Genomic DNA, 16,483 nt, shown 5'->3' with positions numbered 1-16,483 from the left:
GTCCTACCTCCTTTTGAAGACAATGGGCTGCTTTTCTGGGCTCCTGATGTCCTCAGCTAGCGATCAGAAGTTGTTTTGTGAAGTTTGCTCTGCGTTCAGTTGTTCTTTCGATGAATTTGTAGGAGAGAAAGTGGTCTCCCTGTCCTATTCCTCCGCCATCTTGGCTCCTCCCCTCAGCTCTGAGTCTTAACCACTGAACAGCCATGGAAGCACCCCCCGCAAAAGCAGACTTTCAAAATGACATGTGAGTATCTTGGCAAATGCATTCCAAACAGGCAACCATAAAAGTAGAGAATTGTCAGAAACAACCCACTTCAGGGTGCTGCAGATTAATTAAAGGCATTAAACAAATTAAGAAAGATTTACTCAAGAATACTAAGTGGGAAAGTAAGAACAGTGGGAGATTATGGTGTTTTGGATTCCCAGCTCCTACTGGCCAGGACAAGCCGTGAACATCACTGTGGGAGCGGGCTGACTTGGAGCCAAGTAACACCTCAGGCCTCTGGGTGAATTGGATACAGTAGAGATCTCAGAGTGGAGTGTATGGGGAAGGCCAAGGTCTCCTCACTGAGGTTGAGATCCTGGTGGCAACAGATTGGTAACCTAGTCAGGATAGATGATCTCTCTCATGTCAAAGTCTGGAGCTGGTGCCTCAGTGTTGGAGAAGAGCCTCTATGTTGTTCCTTTAGTATTTGCACCCCTATGCACAGCACCACCTCATGGCCCAACATGGCTGCTGGTGTACCATCTATCGTCGGGAGGTCGAATGAAACAGCTGGCCCCACGTGTCGTGAGGGTCTGAAAAGGCGCATGTATGCAACAGGCTGCATGAGAGCCGGAGAGACCCCATCAACCCACAAATACAGGCAACCTGCCCCGCAGAAGGCCATGTGCACATGCTGAGAAAATGTAAGAGGGACGGGCAAGAAGCAAAGGCAGGTCTGGCTTGCAAACTGGCCTGAGCACAGGCCCCAGGTTTGAGCCTCACTGACTCAGGGGTTTGAGCACAACCTCCAAGCCATCGCTCGCTGGCCCCGAAGCTAGACCAAACAAGGGGTGACTCCCAGAGGGAGTCAGCCTAAAAATAATGAAAAGCAGAAACTCAAAAATTGAGCAGAGACATCAACAGCTGCACATCGTGGGGGAGAGGGACCCTACAGAGTCGGCTCAGCACTTACTAAAACAAACAGAACACGCATGCCACCATGACAACTCCCTGTTTGTGTGGGGAAAGAGGAATTCAGAGTTGCTAGAATCTATTATTTTAAAAAATGTCCATTTCTTAAAATCATTTATTTATTTGGCTGTGCTGGATCATGGCTGAGGCATGTGGATCTTTCATTGTGGCACCTGGATTCTCTAGCTGGGGTGTGTGGGCTTAGTTGTTCTGTGGTATATGGAATCTTAGTTCCCTGGCCAGTGATCGAACCCACATCCCCCTGCATTGCAAGGCAGATTCTTAATCACTGCTCTTTTACTACCAGGGGTGTAGGTTCAATCCCTGGTCAGGGAGCTGGGGTCCCACAGGCCACATGGCACGGCCAAAAGAAAAGCCTGTTTTTCACAAAAAAAAAAAAAAAAAAAGGCAGCATGACATGCAAACAAACAGCTAAGTGTGACTTACCCTGAGGAAAAAAAAAGTAAGTCAATAGAAATGTCTCTGAGGGAGTCCAGATATTGTACTTCACAGCAGTCAGTATAAACATATTCATAAAACTAAAGTGAACAATGTTTGAAGAATTAAAGGCAAATATGATGACAGTGACTCATGAATACAAGATCTTAGGGAGACACAAAAACTACAGAATAGGACCTAAAGTAAGTTCTGGCCTTGGAAGCTCTCCCTCACCACCTGGGTTCCCACAATGCCCTGGGGCTCCTGCGCCAGGACTCAGACTGCCGAGAGGCACCTGCCCGTTCACCTGTCTTCCTGACCCCACCGTGGCTGCAAGGGGGCAGGGACTGCTCTGTCTGCTCTCTGCATGACATGGTGGGCTTAAACAAACGATGGGGAAGGGCACTGGTCAGAGACCCAGAGAGAGCCCAGGCTGCTGGTCACGATGGTGTGACATCCAGGCAAGATTTTCCTTTGCTTGGGCCTCAGTGTCTTCCCCTGGGAAATGGGCCTACTCCCAGGATCTGGTGACAGGAGGACAGGACTGCAGACACAGCGAGGCCCCACCCAAGGCCCCAGGGCCTTGCATCACTCGGGTAGGTGGCTGCAGACATTCGCCCCATGCCAGGAGCCGGGAATGAGTCCAGCAGAAGCCAAGACTTTTGTTGGAGGTTTAATTTATTACTGTTTGACATCCAGTGACACTGACATACCCTCGCCGGGCCTGTGGACCCCCGGCCCCGGCGAGTCTGACCTGTCCAATAAAATACAGTACGAGGAGTGGACGGCTACACACATGCATCCACAGCTTTAAACTACAGTGATTCCAAACTGCGGCCGAACAGTACTGCCAGGGAAAGAAAAGAAAAACAGGTGTCATATGTTCCCCAATTCATAATTCTTTTTTTTTTTCTCCTTTTTTCTCGTTTTAAACAGTTAATGCTGTTACAAACGCTACTGATGCCAGGACAGGGCCAGACACAGACAGTCCTACATCTTCTCTGCCGTATAAATATGGAAGATTCTCGTTTATACAGTTTTTATCCCAAGTCTGAAACTACATCTGCTGCTACCCGTTACTGCTAAGGGCTAACACCGTCTCGGCTCTGGAACGAGGGGCTCGGGGTCGAGACTCTGGAATGTCGGGACTCAGTCTTCCTCGCTGCCACTTCCTGAGCGGTCCTGGGAGGGGGACAGGAGGAGAGAGTGTGAGTCAGTCTGGCCCTTGGGAACACCCAGACAGCATGTGGGATCTTAGTTCCCCGACCAGGGATTGAACCTGTGCCCCTCTGCAGTTTGGGAGTGCAGAGTTTTAACCACTAGACCATCAGGAAGTCCCCGACCTTTGCTTTAAATATACTTAATCACCAGTGCAGGCAGAACTGCCTTGTCCACACTGAGGCGGGGGGTTGGGGTGGAGTGACCTTTGCCCTCAGTCCCTGCTGCCAAGGTCACATCCAAACGTCATTTTCTCCCAAGGATTGGCCCCTGCACCCTCACACTGACTCCTTCTCGGTTCCTGGGAAGCAAGTTGGGCCTTCTCGGCTCCGTCCCACTGCTGTCTGCCTGTCCCTGGGCCCCTGACTTGTGGGGTTTTGTTTGTTTGTTTTTGTGGCTGAGCCTCAAGGTCTGTGGTATTTTGGTTTTCCGACCAGGTATTAAACCCGGGCCCTCAGCCGTGAAAGTGCTGAGTCTTAACCACTGGATCACCAGGGAATTCCTCTGACCTGAGGCTTTAAAACCACCTTGGCTATTCCTGACCACGTACAATCTCTGCTCTTCTGTGTAAACATTTTAAACACCTTAGCAAGGCCCACAGAAGGTGCTGCTGGGTCCAGACTGGGCAGACAGGGAGCTGTACAGCCCAGACTCTCCTGGCCACAAACAAGGCCACTGCTCCCCGTGTTCAGAATGTCATTAACGTCCCTGTAAGACCATGGACGTCGGCGGTCAGGATTATTCTGAGGCACCGGGTTTTGCTGTTACTGCAAATAGCTCTACAAAAAGACAAATGATGATGAAATGGTGCTTGTCAAGCTTTCTGCTGGGAGCTGGGGCCCATGAAATGCACTTGACCTCCCTGCTTTGTGGAAGTGGAGGCAGGCTCATAGGTGAGGCAAACGGCCCAGGTCCTGCAGCAGGGAAGGACCAGGCGTCCAGGTGGGAGCCAGAGGGCAAAATATTAAAACACAGCAAGCGAGTGTGTTCCTGCCCCCAGGCCCTTGAGACTGTACAGGCTCAGTGCTCCTGCGGTTCTTGCGGCTCCTTCCTGACGTGCCTGGGGGACCATCACTGAGGTACCACTCACAGCCCCGTTCATGGTGTCAGCTCCCCTGTTTATATGACTGTGGTCTAAGGGACTCTCACTTTCTGTTTGCTTCATTCAACCCACTACCACTGTCCGGAAACCCTCCGAGACAGGCCAGGACAGAGCCACAAGTAGAGGCCCGGGGCTCACAGTGTGGTGAGGATACCACAGCACTGGGGGAGCGGGGACAGTCTCTCTGGGGGCATCTCCAATCTCCCCGCCTCCCACCCCCACACGGTTGGCCTGGGGGCTGTGCGGTGGGAACTGTGGGGGTCAGCTGGGGAGGAGGGATGCCCTGTCTGAACCCCAGACGCCCAGTGGCTCCAAGAGCACTGGTTCCAGAGCTGCATGGACTTGGGTTTGAGTCCCATGTTCTGTAACACTGAGGCTCGTCTTTGGATTGGGGGTCTGAAAACATCCCACAGGTCTAGGACTTGGCAAGAAGAATGGATGCCTGGTGACCTGCCCACCCCGGGGCACAGGGACCTCACCTCCTCCTGCTCTTCCTCGCTGTCATCGTCGCTCACCACCGGCTTGGCCCTGGACCCACGGCTCGGCCGCCGCCGGCCCCCCTTGAGCCGATCCTGGGCCTTCTCCTTCCGGCCGAGCTTGATCTTCACTTTGACTGAGCGAGCTGGGGAGGGGACCAGAAGGAAAAGAGACGTGAGCGCAGGGCCCCAGGGTGTCTTGGGGTGGATGTGACCTCCCACCCCCACCCCCAGGACTCACACTCTGACTCGGAGCCTTCCTCCTCGCCCTCCTCCTCCTCCTCGCTCTCCTCCCCTTCACTGTCGTCCTCCTTCTCGATCTTCTGCCGCACGCTGGTGAAGACCGACTGCAGGACGATGGAGTCTTCATAGATCTGGGTGGAGACACGTGGGGCTCAGGTCGGGGGCCTGACGGAGGGCTGCCTGCCCACCCGCCTGGTCTCGGACAAGGGACAGCTCAATGAAATGGTCCTGGACAGAAGGTCAGGCGTTCCTCTTTTTTTTTTTTTTTTTAAGTATTTATTTATTTGGCTGTGCTGGGTCTTAGTTGTGGCACATGAACTCTCAGTTGTGGCATGTGGGATTTAGTTCTCTGACCAAGGATTGAACCTGAGTTCCCTGCATTAGGAGCACAGACTCTTAGCCACTGGACCACCAGGGAAGTCCCCCTCCCTCCCCTTGAAGAATCGCAGCGAGCACTCTGTTAAAGGCTCTGAGAGGGCCTGCAGTTTAGCGTCAGAAACGCAGTCTCACTGAAGCCAGCATTCCCTCCAACATGTATGACTCTAAAGTCTCTTTGCCAGGAGGCATTCATCCCAGCAATGAGGAAAACTGCCAGGCTGAGTGTGTGTGCGAACCTCATCACAGGACAGGACACAGCACAGAGCTGGATGTCCTTTCAAAAGCGTCCCTGAATGACTTCGTAACAGATTCCAGGGTGTTCACAGAGTGTGCCCAGGGCCCCGTGGATGGACAGGACCGAGTCTGTTTCTTCTATTTTGCTCATCTTCATCTTCCGCTATGTTTTCAGTAAAGAACACATACGGCCTCTGTAATGAGCGATGTGCTCCGAGGTGTAGGGCACCTTTTTCTGAACTGGTCAATTCACAGGGGTGGGGGAGTGGGGGCCCAGCACCACTCACCAGGGAGCCCTCCAGGTTGAAGGTCTGTGCATTCTGACACAGCAGCATCACGTCCTTTTCCAGGTCGTTGAGGCTGCGGTACTTGTGGTTGCGGATACGCTCCTGTGGGCAGGAGAAGCGGCCTTATCTCGGGGCCCCCTGGCACCCGGGGTCCCAGCTGCCTAAGGGGAGGTCACCGTGGAACTCCCAGGCTCTGTGAGGACTTGGGGGTCCAGCTGTGGGTGATGGGGTCGCCTGCCACATCCTCAGGCGCCCAGTGGCCAATGACGAGAGCCCCTGGTGGGGGGGTCCCAAGGCCCAAGACCAAGAACCCCTGCTCCCACGTCAATGGGACGTCCCATTGGCTCTAAGCACTGACTCAGCTCGGGGTTACCTTTATCTTCTTGAAGTCCACAGGCTTGCGGATGAGCTCGTAGTACTCAGGCAGCTCCTTGCGGGACGGCAGCTGGATAAACACCTCGCTGAGCTGGCGTCCACTGCTGCTGTAAGGAGAGACGTGGCTGTGTCACTCGCAGGCCGTGCTTGCTGGGGAGCCCCTACCTCTGCCGGGCACCCTCCCCCCAACAACCACCCCCCTGCCCCGGGCGCTGGAGGACAGAGACGGTGAGAAATTTTAAAGTCCACTCGGGAGTCATTTCCTGTATGTGAGCTGACTTGTGAGTTCTGGAACGTTCCCGAGGGGCAGCCAAGCAGAGAGGTCTGCTGTTGCATCTGTATGGAGGCTCTGAACTCACCCACCTCCCCCAACCCCAGCCCTGGAGCAAAGAGCATCACGTGCCAAACGCAGCAAGAGCCTTGGCACCTGTAAGAGGGAGAACTCTATTTCCACACGACCCAGAAATCAGTTTGCTCGTGTTGGGAGCGTTAAGTGCCAGCGTTTTCAGAGATGGGTTTTCCAAGCATGTCGTGCCTCTCCCGGATGGCACTCATGAGCAGTGAACTTCACAGAACCAGGCAAAAACCCAAGGAGTCTAGATGCCCCCTGACAAGATGCTAATGGGCGACTAGAGCTGTTTCCTAGTTCTTTCCACTAAGCAGAGCTGGTTTTGTACCAGGGAGCAGAGGAAAGGTGAGCTGTGAATGGCCGTGAAATGAGGAACCCAAGCACTGGGCTCCGAGGCGACAACCCCCTGGAGACCTGGACGAAGAATGGCGTGAACCAACAGACACCCACCCCCAGCGTCCCTTCAGCCTCCGGAATGGGGATCCTGTCCCCCAGAGAGACAGTAGCAGAGGCCCTGCGTGGCCAACCAGGGGGCTGGGGACCTGGTCACCCTCCTTTCCCACTCTCTCCACCCGGGGCCCCACATGCTATAGCTGTGGGTTCATTCAGGTCCCCCTCACTGCCCGGGCTCCTCCTGGCTGCTTCGCAACTCAGGCTCCTCCAGGGCAGGTCTGAGATGGTGGATTTGGTCTCAGGGGTACCAGGAGGCGGAGTACCTCTGGCCTCCTGTCAGCACTGCTGCTTTCCTGGTGTTTTCAGGACAGTTCTCATGGAACAGGGTGGCAGCTGGTCCATCTATCTGCATGTCCTGAACATGTCTCATCCTTGTTTTTGGTTTACCAGCCAGGAAGACAGCAGTGATGACCTGAACGCTTCTCAGGTTTTGTCGCCAGATGCCCCATCTCACAGCGGCATTAGGGAGCAGCTTGGCCAGGACTGCCCGCCCCGAGGCTGCTGCCATTTGCCCCGGGTCCCCCTCTTACACTCGGGGAAACACGGGGGCTGGGATCCAGGCCTCGCACATTACTGGCCTCGGACAACTACCATCTCTGGGCGCCAGACACACGATACACATGTTCTCAATGGACTCTGTTATTCCAACTGTAATGAGGAAACTGGTGAGAAGCTCAGCCAGCCCAGCCTGAACACCAGCCATGCTGGTCTTGGCCTCCCTGCCCAGCATGAAGTGGGGTCACCGGTGCTCAACAAGGGCCAGCCCCCTCTTTCCTCCGGGCTGAGTTATCAGCCACTTCCTGCCTTGTGTGCTGCTGGCAGGTCACAGACTCGGGGCGGGGAGGGGAGGCCAGCTCCAGGCCATTGTCCCCGCCCAAGGGCCCCTCCCCAGGGGCACAGGTGTCCTCTCTCATGAACAGGCTGGTGGGTGGTTTGGCCACAGGAAAACTGGGATTTGTTCACATAAATTCCAAAAAAAAACGAGAATAGGCATGACATACGTTGGGGCCTCTACTTCAGACAAGTGGACTCGGGGTGATGGGAGACAAGCCAGCCCCGTTCACTCTGGGAAACTGGTTTATGATATTCCAGCAGAGCCCAGACCTGCGCCCCCGACTCCTCGACCCACACAGGCCCTGTTTCTCCCCATGGAACCTTCTGAGCAAAGGGCCCTCCGTTATCATCTCGACCGCGGTGTCATTCTACACTTCTGAGCAGGACATGGGCCTGCAGGTGTGAAGTAACTCAAGTGCCCGGCTCAGCGGTGGATGCTGGTAATTCTGGCTTTACTTCACTTTTTTTTAAGAAACGCCAGTTTGGGGACTTCCCTGATGGTCCAGTGGCTAAGACTCTGATCTCTCAATGCAGGGGGGCCGGGTTCGATCCCTGGTCAGGCAACTAGACCCCCACATGCCGCAACTAAAGATCCTGTGTGTCCCAATGCAGAGTCAATGCAGCCAAGTTGAATAAACAAATAAGTTAATTAAAAAAGAAAACAATAACAAAAAAGAAAACAAAAAAAGAAAACAAAATGCTAGTTTTAAATCCACTAAAAATTCATTCTGCAGCTCAGTAACAGGCATGCATGTGGTGCTAAGGCTACGTACCTGCCTGTAGCATCACACAGGTGACCTGGCCTCAGGGTACATGTGGCCCTTCAGGGAACTTAGGAGGGGGGACTCCAGCGCCACTACACAGAAGAACATTTCATAGTAAAAACCCTCTCACAAACCTCTGGGGGAACCTTTTCCCTGAGGAATGAAGGCCCACCCAGCCTGAAAACCGTTGTCTGGTGCGTTGTGCTGAGCACGGATGGCCGGGGACTGGTCACGTGAGAGGGAGGGGCAGGGTGCCAGGGCCACGGGGACTCTGAAAACCATCCTGACAATGCAGACCTCTTGGAAAGCTCCTGCTGTAAAACTCTGGTTGCCAAAGTGCTGAGAGATCCTCTTTTGTCTTCAGAAATCCCCTGGAGAGCCCCTCATCCCCACCCCCTATGCCCTGGGGCTGCGAGCCTTCCAGGTTTGCTCACCAAGTCCCTCCTTGCTGGGAACAGAATCCATGGCGCTCTGGGGGCTGCTTGGCTCTCCAGGATGGGCGGCCCACAACCTCTGATGTCAGTGCCTCTCTCTACCTGCTCAGTCGCCTCAGAATCACCCAAACAGCTGCTCCCCCAGGGAACCCTGGCTCCCGCCCTTGCCTCAATATAAACATCACCTCCACGACATCTCGTAATAAAAATGGATGACTGAGGTGTAAGACAGGAAGGCAGGGGACTTCCCTGGTGATCCAGTGGCTAAGACTCCATGCTCCCAATGTGGGGGGGTGGGGGGTGGTGACCCAGGGTTCAATCCCTGGTCAGGGAGCTACAACCCACATGCTGCAACTAAGAGTTTGTATGCCACAAGTGAGATCTGGTGCAGCCAAATAAGCAAATAAATATTAAAGAAAAAAGACAAAGGCACAGATCTTCATTTACTCACTCCTGTGAGCCTCCCCAGCCTCCAGGACTTGGCTGAGCCTGGCCTGCTCTTGAACTGCAGGCCGTGAGACCCCACAGGGTGCGCCCGCAGGTGTGGCCGCCCCTGCATGGCCCTGTGAGGCCTGCTCCCGTCAGCCCTTGTGCTGCGCCATGCGCTCCATGCTGGGCACGTGCACAGTCCGCTTGTCCCCCTGCTGGTGACGGGAACCCGGGATATGGTCTGAGATATTAAATGGTGAGCAGCCGCAGACGCTGTGTCCCAGCTCTTGGCCTGCATCACATGGGAAGGTACCTGGGGGCTGGGGGACCTGGTCCTGAAGGCAGGGGTGCTCAGTTTTGGTAGCAACTGAGCCCACATTCGCTCCTCCAGCTGCAGGTTAGCCATCTACCGGCATCTCTTGTTGTTTTCCCATCCAAGTACTAACCAGGCCCAACCCTGCTTAGCTCCTGAGATCAGACGAGCTCATCTGCACTCAGGGTGGGATGGCCATAGACTTTCCTGTGGTTTTAATTCATGTCTCCTTGATGAGCAGCGAAGCCGGGCACATCATCACAGGTATACTGGTCATGTGATGACCTCTCCCAGGTAGTCCTTGTTTTCTTACTTTTTTCTCCTGGGGAATCCTGTGTAGGGCACATTTATCGTAAACACCTGCTCCAGTTCATGGCATATCTTTTTTTTAAAAAAATATTTGGCTGCGCTGGGTCTTAGCTTGGCATGCAGGATCTTTAGTTGTGGTGTGTGGGATCTAGTTCCCCGACTAGGGATTGAACCCTGGGCCCCTGCCTTGGGAGCACGGAGTCACAGCCAGTGGACCACCAGGGAGGTCCCCCACGGTGTGTCTTCTTACTCCTTTGATGGTGTCTTTTGACGAAGGGGCCTTAGTTTTAATCTGAGTCCAATTTACCAATATTTCCTTTTATACCTGGTATTTTTTGTCTTGTGAAAAAAACTTTGTCTACCCCAAGGTCACTATTGGTCACCCCAAGAACTATTCTATTTCCTCCTTGAAGACTTTGCTATTTTTCTTTTTACCATGCCACATGGCATGCAGGATCTTAGTTCCTTGACCAGGGATTGAACCCAAGCCCCCTGCAGCAGAAGCACGGAGTCTTAACCACTGGACCACCAGGGAAGTCCCTGGAAACTTTGCTGCTTTAATCTGTTTACATTATTAGGCATGAGGCCGGTTACCCTGGTTAGTTTTTGTCCACAGCAACTATCATCTTCCCTACCATATCTTGCCTGACTTTACTAGCTGGAACACAAGCCATGAGGGCAGAGGCCTTGCCTGTTTTATTTGCTGTTCTATCTTTTGCACCAGGAATAAAGTCTGGTACACAACAGGTGCTCAATATATATATTTTTTAAATGAAGAAATGGCTCAGGGTGAAAGTCCTAGGGTCACGGAGCAGGGTGCACACTCAGGTTTCAGCAGGGCCGTCTCTGAGCAAGGATGCCCCATTGCCCTGCCCCTGCCTGGTCATTCATACAGCACCCTGTTCCAGGAACAGCCCTGGCAGCAACATCAGGAACCCCACTGCCCAAAGAGCATGCTGCTGTGAGGACTGGCTCTAAAGAAGTTTCTGAAGGCAGAGCTGCTTGGAACTCCATCTCTGGCGCTGCTCTGTAACCGGCTGCCTGGTAGCGGAGGGGAGGGGAGTGAAGGAGCCTGGGAGAACCCCGAGGCTGTCAGGATCCTCCCATGACCCCAGTTCAGACACAAAGAACGGACCCGCCCACCACGGCCCTCATGCCCCCAGCCTGGCCTGTCACCTGCTTTGGCAGCAACGGCGGCTGCTGTTACATACGACAATGAAATTCATCTCCTGCCTCTAGATGTGAGCTCCCACAGCAGGGATCTTCTCCCTCAGTCACTGTTCTGTCCCCATCACAACGGGACACGACACACAGAGGGGCTGAGTGGCCAGGGCCTTGCCTGGAGCCTCAACCCCGCCCAGTGGTCCTTTCCTACTGAATGAGGTTTGTTGCAACAAGTCTGACTGCATGGTGGGGAGGACCCCCAAAGTCTAAATGACACATCCCTTGATGTATTCTTGAAACAAAATTACAACATGTAGGGGACTTCCTTTGTGTTCCAGTGGCTATGACTCCATGCTGCCAATGAAGGGGGCCAAGGTTCAGGGCACTTGGTCAGGGGACTAAGATCCCACAGGCCCCAACTAAGATCTGGTACAGTCAAATAAATAACTAAATATTTTAAAAAACCTACAATACATGAAGGAGAAATAAAGAATCAGAGGACTTCCTTGGTGGCCCAATGAGCCTGCCAATGCAGGGGACACAGGTTTTATCCCTAGTCTGGGAAGATCCCACGTGCGAAGGGGCAGCAAAGCCCGTGCACCACAACTACTGGGCCCGAGCTCTAAAGCCTGGGCGCTGCAGCTGGTAAGTAGCTCCGCTCACCGCAACTAGAGAAAAGTCCACACATGGCAACGAAGGCCCCGAGCAGTAAAAACAAACAAAACTCTTAAAAAAAAAAGACTCTCAGTATCTAAGAGATCATCCATTGGATATGCCATTCAAACAGATGGAGAAAACAGAGGTTATGAGAGCTGGCCCAGACACTGGGAACTGGGGGCAGGCAGGACTTGAGCACAGGTCTCCTCGGCCAAGTCAGGGGTCTCTCCCATCCTCTCCCACATGCTGTTCTAAATCAAGGGTCAGCAAACTTCATCTGTGAACAGCTAGTGTAAATGTTTCAGGCTGTGTGTGCCATATCACCTCTGTCACAATGAAGCAACTGCCACTGTTGCACTGAAGTGGCCACACAGAATATGTAGGCAAAGGGAGTCTGGCCGTGATCCTCATTTGTGTTGTTCATAAGCTGCTAAGTCATGTTTAGCTCTTTGCAACTCCATGGATTGTAGCACGCCAGGCTCCTCTGTCCTCCACTGTCTCCGAGTTTGTTCAAATTCATGTCCATTGAGTTGATGATGCTGTCCAACCATCTCATCCTCTGTTGCCTCCTTCTCCTCTTACCCTCAGTCTTTCCCAGCATCAGGGTCTCTTCTAGTAAGTCAGCTCTTTGCATTACGTGGCCAAAGGATTGGAGCTTCAGCTTCAGCGTCAGCCCTTCCAATGAATATTCAGGGCTGATTTCCTTTAGGATTGACTGACTTGATCTCCTTGCAGTCCAAGGGACTCTCAAGAGTCTTCTCCAACACCACAGTTCAAAAGCATCAATTCTTCAGCACTCAGCCTTCTTTATGGTCCAACTCTAACATCCATACATGACTACTGGAAAAACCACAGCTTTGACTATACGGACCTTTGCTGGCAAAGTGATGTCTCTGCTTTTTAATACGTCGTCTAGGTTTTAATATGCTATCCAGGTGTCCTCATTTATAAAAAACAAAATTTGATTTTCACGTAATTTCATACCATGAAATAGTTGTCATCTTCTTTTCAAGGCCTCACCACACAGACTGCAGGATCTTAGTTTCCTGATCAGGGATCAAACTCAGACCTCCAAAAGTGGAAGCTTCAAGTCCTGACCAGTGGACCGCCAGGGAAGTCCCAAAATAGTATTCTTTTGATTCTCCAAAACTCATCTAAGAAAAAATTCTTAATTCAGACTATATACATACGATATCTGGCTCATTTCTCATTTCTGCTGATTTCGTTTGTTGAGCCCTGGTATAAATCCTAAAAATAACAGGAAGAATGTCTGTACTGGAGATGATAACATACAGCTTGGTGCCTTCCATTCCTCATCCTCTGACAAGGGCAGACAGTGCAAATGGATCACAGCAGCACTCTTGTCTTGAGCACTGAGAGCCTCAGGCAAGCAAAAGCAGTTAACTGAAGATGGTGCTCCAGACAGATCCTGCTACTTGCCCCGCCCTGTCTCTCAGCACCACTGTGCGTTCCTAGAGCGCAGACCTTCCTAGACACCTCTGGATAACATCTTCTCGCCCTGGGCCATGTTCTCTCTTGACTCCCAGGCAGTGAAATCTATCAGCAAGAGTCCCAGATAGGAGCAGCTGTGCTGAGCCGCTCAGTTCTGTCTGTGACGCCAAGGATAGTAGCCCGCCAGGCTCCTCGGTCCATGGGCATTCTCCAGGCAAGAATGCTGGAGTGGGTTGCCATGCCCTCCTCCAGGGGATCTTCCTGACCCAGCGATCAAATCCAGGTCTCCTGAACTGCAGGTAGATTTTTTTTTAATCATCTGAGCCACCAGGGAAGCCCCAGATAAGCACAGCTCAGGATATTAAGACCTGATCTAGCAGCAGAACATTTATCTGATACAGCATCTCAAGATATATGCATGCACATCATACATGCAACCTGAAAATAAAATAATGAAACGTATTAAAAAGCAATTAGTCCAGGGACTACTCTGATGGTTCAGTGGTTAAGAATTCATCTTCTGCTCTTTCCGGACCTGACTAAGGAGGAGGCGCCATCATGGGAGCTGACATCCGCCATAACAGGACTGAAAGATTCAACGCAAGGAGCCCAAGAGCCAGGACATTTACCTGAGGCTGTTGGTCAAGCTGTACAGGTTCCTGGCCAGACGAACCAACTCCACCTTCAATCAGGCTGTCCTAAAGAGACTGTTCATGAGCCGCACCAACCAGCCACCGCTCTCCCTTTCCCAGATGATCCAGAAGATGAAACTTCCTAGCCGGGAAGGCAAAACAGCTGTGGTCGTGGGAACTGTAACTGACGATGTTCGTGTCCAGGAGGTGGGCAAACTTAAGGTGTGTGCTCTGCGAGTAAGCAGCCGTGCCCGGATTCGCATCGTCAAGGCCGGGGGCAAGATCCTCACCTTCGACCAGCTGGCCCTGGACACCCCCAAGGGCTGCGGCACCGTCCTCCTCTCGGGTCCTCGCAAGGGCTGAGAGGTGTACGGGCATTTCAGCAAGGCCCCAGGAACCCCGCACAACCACACCAAACCCTACGTCTGCTCCAAGGGCCAGAAGTTCGAGCGCGCCAGAGGCCGACGAGCCAGCCATGGCTACAAAAACTAACCCGAGAGTCTACCTTGTTACTAAAAAGATTTTGGATGCTAAAAAAAAAAAAAAAAAAGAATTCACCTTCCATGACAAGCAGACATGGACTTGATCCTTGGTTGGGGAACTAAGATCCCACAAGTTGTGGGGCAACGAAGCTCACAAGCCACGACAGCCCACAAGTTCAACGTGCTTTGCTGCTACAGAAGCCCCCAAGCCACAATGAAGAACCTGCAAGCTGTAATGAGGATTCCAAGTGCTGCAATTAAGACCCGATGCAGCCAAATAAACAAATGTTTAAAAACCCCACCAAAACCATGTATCCTTATTTTTTACAAAAGATGTTAGAACAAAATTACTTTCAGGGTTCAATTTTTGACCCATTACAAAATCAAGGACATTTCGAGAATCAGGAAAGTGAAATGTCTACGGCAGTTCCATTTATAGATATTTACTAAATGCCTCCACCTGCCGGACATCCACTGCTATAAGATCAATCGTAGTGTCAGATTTATGGCTGTGTGGTGTAGCAAAAATCCAGCCTCATGTACGAGTGAAAGGAGATGATACTCACCAAGGAACCTGCCAATAGGAAAGGTCTCTAGGCCATCTGCCCTGCACTCTCAACACACTCCCCCAACAGAGGAGGGGGAGGAGGGACCTTATGACAAGACCCTCCCGCTGAGGTGGGCCGGACTGGCTGCAGGTGATGTTGCTGATTAATAAGCATCTAATGAACAAACATCTCTAGTGAAACGACTGCATTATGAGGGCCAAAGACATGCCTGAGGGCTTATGTTTTTTTTTTTTCCTTTTTAAAATATTTTTTGAAATCACGGGTCACATTACATTTGGCATTATGTCTCTTTTTAAAAATAATTTTATTTTGGCTGTGCTGGGTCTTCACTGCTGTGTGGGTTTTTCTCTTGTTGTGATGACCTCCTCTTCACTGGGGTGCGTGGGCTTCTCATTGCGATGGTTCTCTTGTAGCAGAGCACGGGCTCAGTAGTAGTGGTGCACAGGCTTAGCTGCTCCATTGCAAGCGAGATCTTCCCAGAGCAGGGTTCAAAGTGTCCCCTGAATTGGCAGGCGGATTCTTCACCACTGGGCCACCAGGGAAGCCCTAAAGATATTTTCTTCATGTGGACCATTTTTAAAGTCTTTATTGAATTTGTTACAATATTGCTCCTGTTTTTATGTTTTGGTTTTTTGGCCTAGAGGCATGTGGGAACTTAGCTCCCCAACCTGGGATCAAACCAACACCCCCTGTATTGGAAGAGGAAGTCTTTTAACCACTGGACCGTCGGTGAAGTCCCCGAGGCTCGTGTTTCTTAATACAGTTCAACAATGAAATCCAAATCTCATTTTAAAGAAAACCTGACCACCACTCCGATATGCTGGATTTGAAACCACTTAGCTTGAATGAAACCTTTCTGCTGGAGAAGACACCAGACCCAGGGCCACACGGCAAGTCGCAGAAGGCAGATCACAGTGCAGGCCCCCTCTCAGGTGTGCCATCTACTCCAGGTGTCTCAGTTGCGGCACGTGGGATCTAGTTATCTGACCAGGGATCGAACCTGGGTTCCCAGGATTGGGAGCACGGAGTCTTAGCACGGCAGGCTATGGTCCACGGGGTTGCAAAGAGCTAGATAAGACTAAGCACATGAGCCACCAAGACCGTTAGAACTGAATCCCTATCTTTTTGTTGTTGTCTTTGGCATGCTCTGTCTTGACCACGGCAATTACCACCAGAGAGTGAAGCCCAGGGGTGGAACTGGCCTGACAAACTGGGCAGCTGGAACTTCTTCCAGCAAAGTCTGTGGCAGGCTCAGGACCTCAATCTAGCTCAGCAAGGCCACCCAAGTAAATCTTCTTGTAGTCTGGAGCCCCACTTGACTAACAGCCAGCCCGTGCCCATGCTCAGACTGGCTTGGGGCTGGATGATAGCAACCAGCACTCTTTCTCACAACATCTCACCCGGGCGTCTCCCATGCCAGGCTGGAGACGGGGTGCCAGGCAGATGACGCTGACCCCAGACCTGGCCCCGCAGGTAGAGGCCTGCCTCCTGCCCCTGGAGGACCCATTCCAAAGCTTGGGCTCCTGACAGAGGGCCAGTGTGGCCTGCCACAGGCTGAGGCAGGAGAAGCCTGAGGCCTCCCTGCCCGCTCAGGAAAGGGCTCCAAGTCTGCCCACTGTCACCCACTCTTCTCCCCAGAGGCCCATGCTGAGGGGACTGGAGCCAACTGGGCTGTCCTCTCCTAGAGAATGTTTCCACTCAACAACCTGCCCGG

At 52.4% G+C, this 16,483-nt stretch overlaps 1 protein-coding gene and 1 pseudogene across 9 annotated transcripts in view; one reads left to right on the top strand and one right to left on the bottom strand.

Moving 5' to 3' along the window:
• Positions 1-2,353: 2,353 nt before the first annotated feature.
• SMARCA4 (SWI/SNF related, matrix associated, actin dependent regulator of chromatin, subfamily a, member 4) overlaps positions 2,354-16,483 on the bottom strand; it is a 91,115-nt gene continuing 76,985 nt past the window's right edge. For 6 of the 9 annotated variants that reach the window (XM_061150339.1, XM_061150340.1, XM_061150338.1 and 3 more), the window contains 5 exons: positions 5,927-6,035; positions 5,554-5,655; positions 4,653-4,785; positions 4,415-4,557; positions 2,354-2,797 (listed from right to left, as the gene is read on the bottom strand). In XM_061150339.1, the coding sequence (XP_061006322.1) occupies positions 2,765-2,797; positions 4,415-4,557; positions 4,653-4,785; positions 5,554-5,655; positions 5,927-6,035 (520 nt within the window). In that variant the 3' untranslated portion in view covers positions 2,354-2,764. The remainder of the gene's footprint in view (positions 2,798-4,414; positions 4,558-4,652; positions 4,786-5,553; positions 5,656-5,926; positions 6,036-16,483) is intronic. The other 3 variants (XM_061150336.1, XM_061150345.1, XM_061150343.1) reach the window with 1 other exon arrangement.
• LOC133061959 (large ribosomal subunit protein eL18-like) lies at positions 13,425-16,206 on the top strand (annotated as a pseudogene).

This window comes from Dama dama, chromosome 9, assembly GCF_033118175.1.
Source record: "Dama dama isolate Ldn47 chromosome 9, ASM3311817v1, whole genome shotgun sequence".
Taxonomy (NCBI): Eukaryota; Metazoa; Chordata; class Mammalia; order Artiodactyla; family Cervidae; genus Dama; species Dama dama.
Note: the sequence above shows the minus strand (reverse complement) of the source record. Positions and strands in the feature narration are given on the sequence as shown.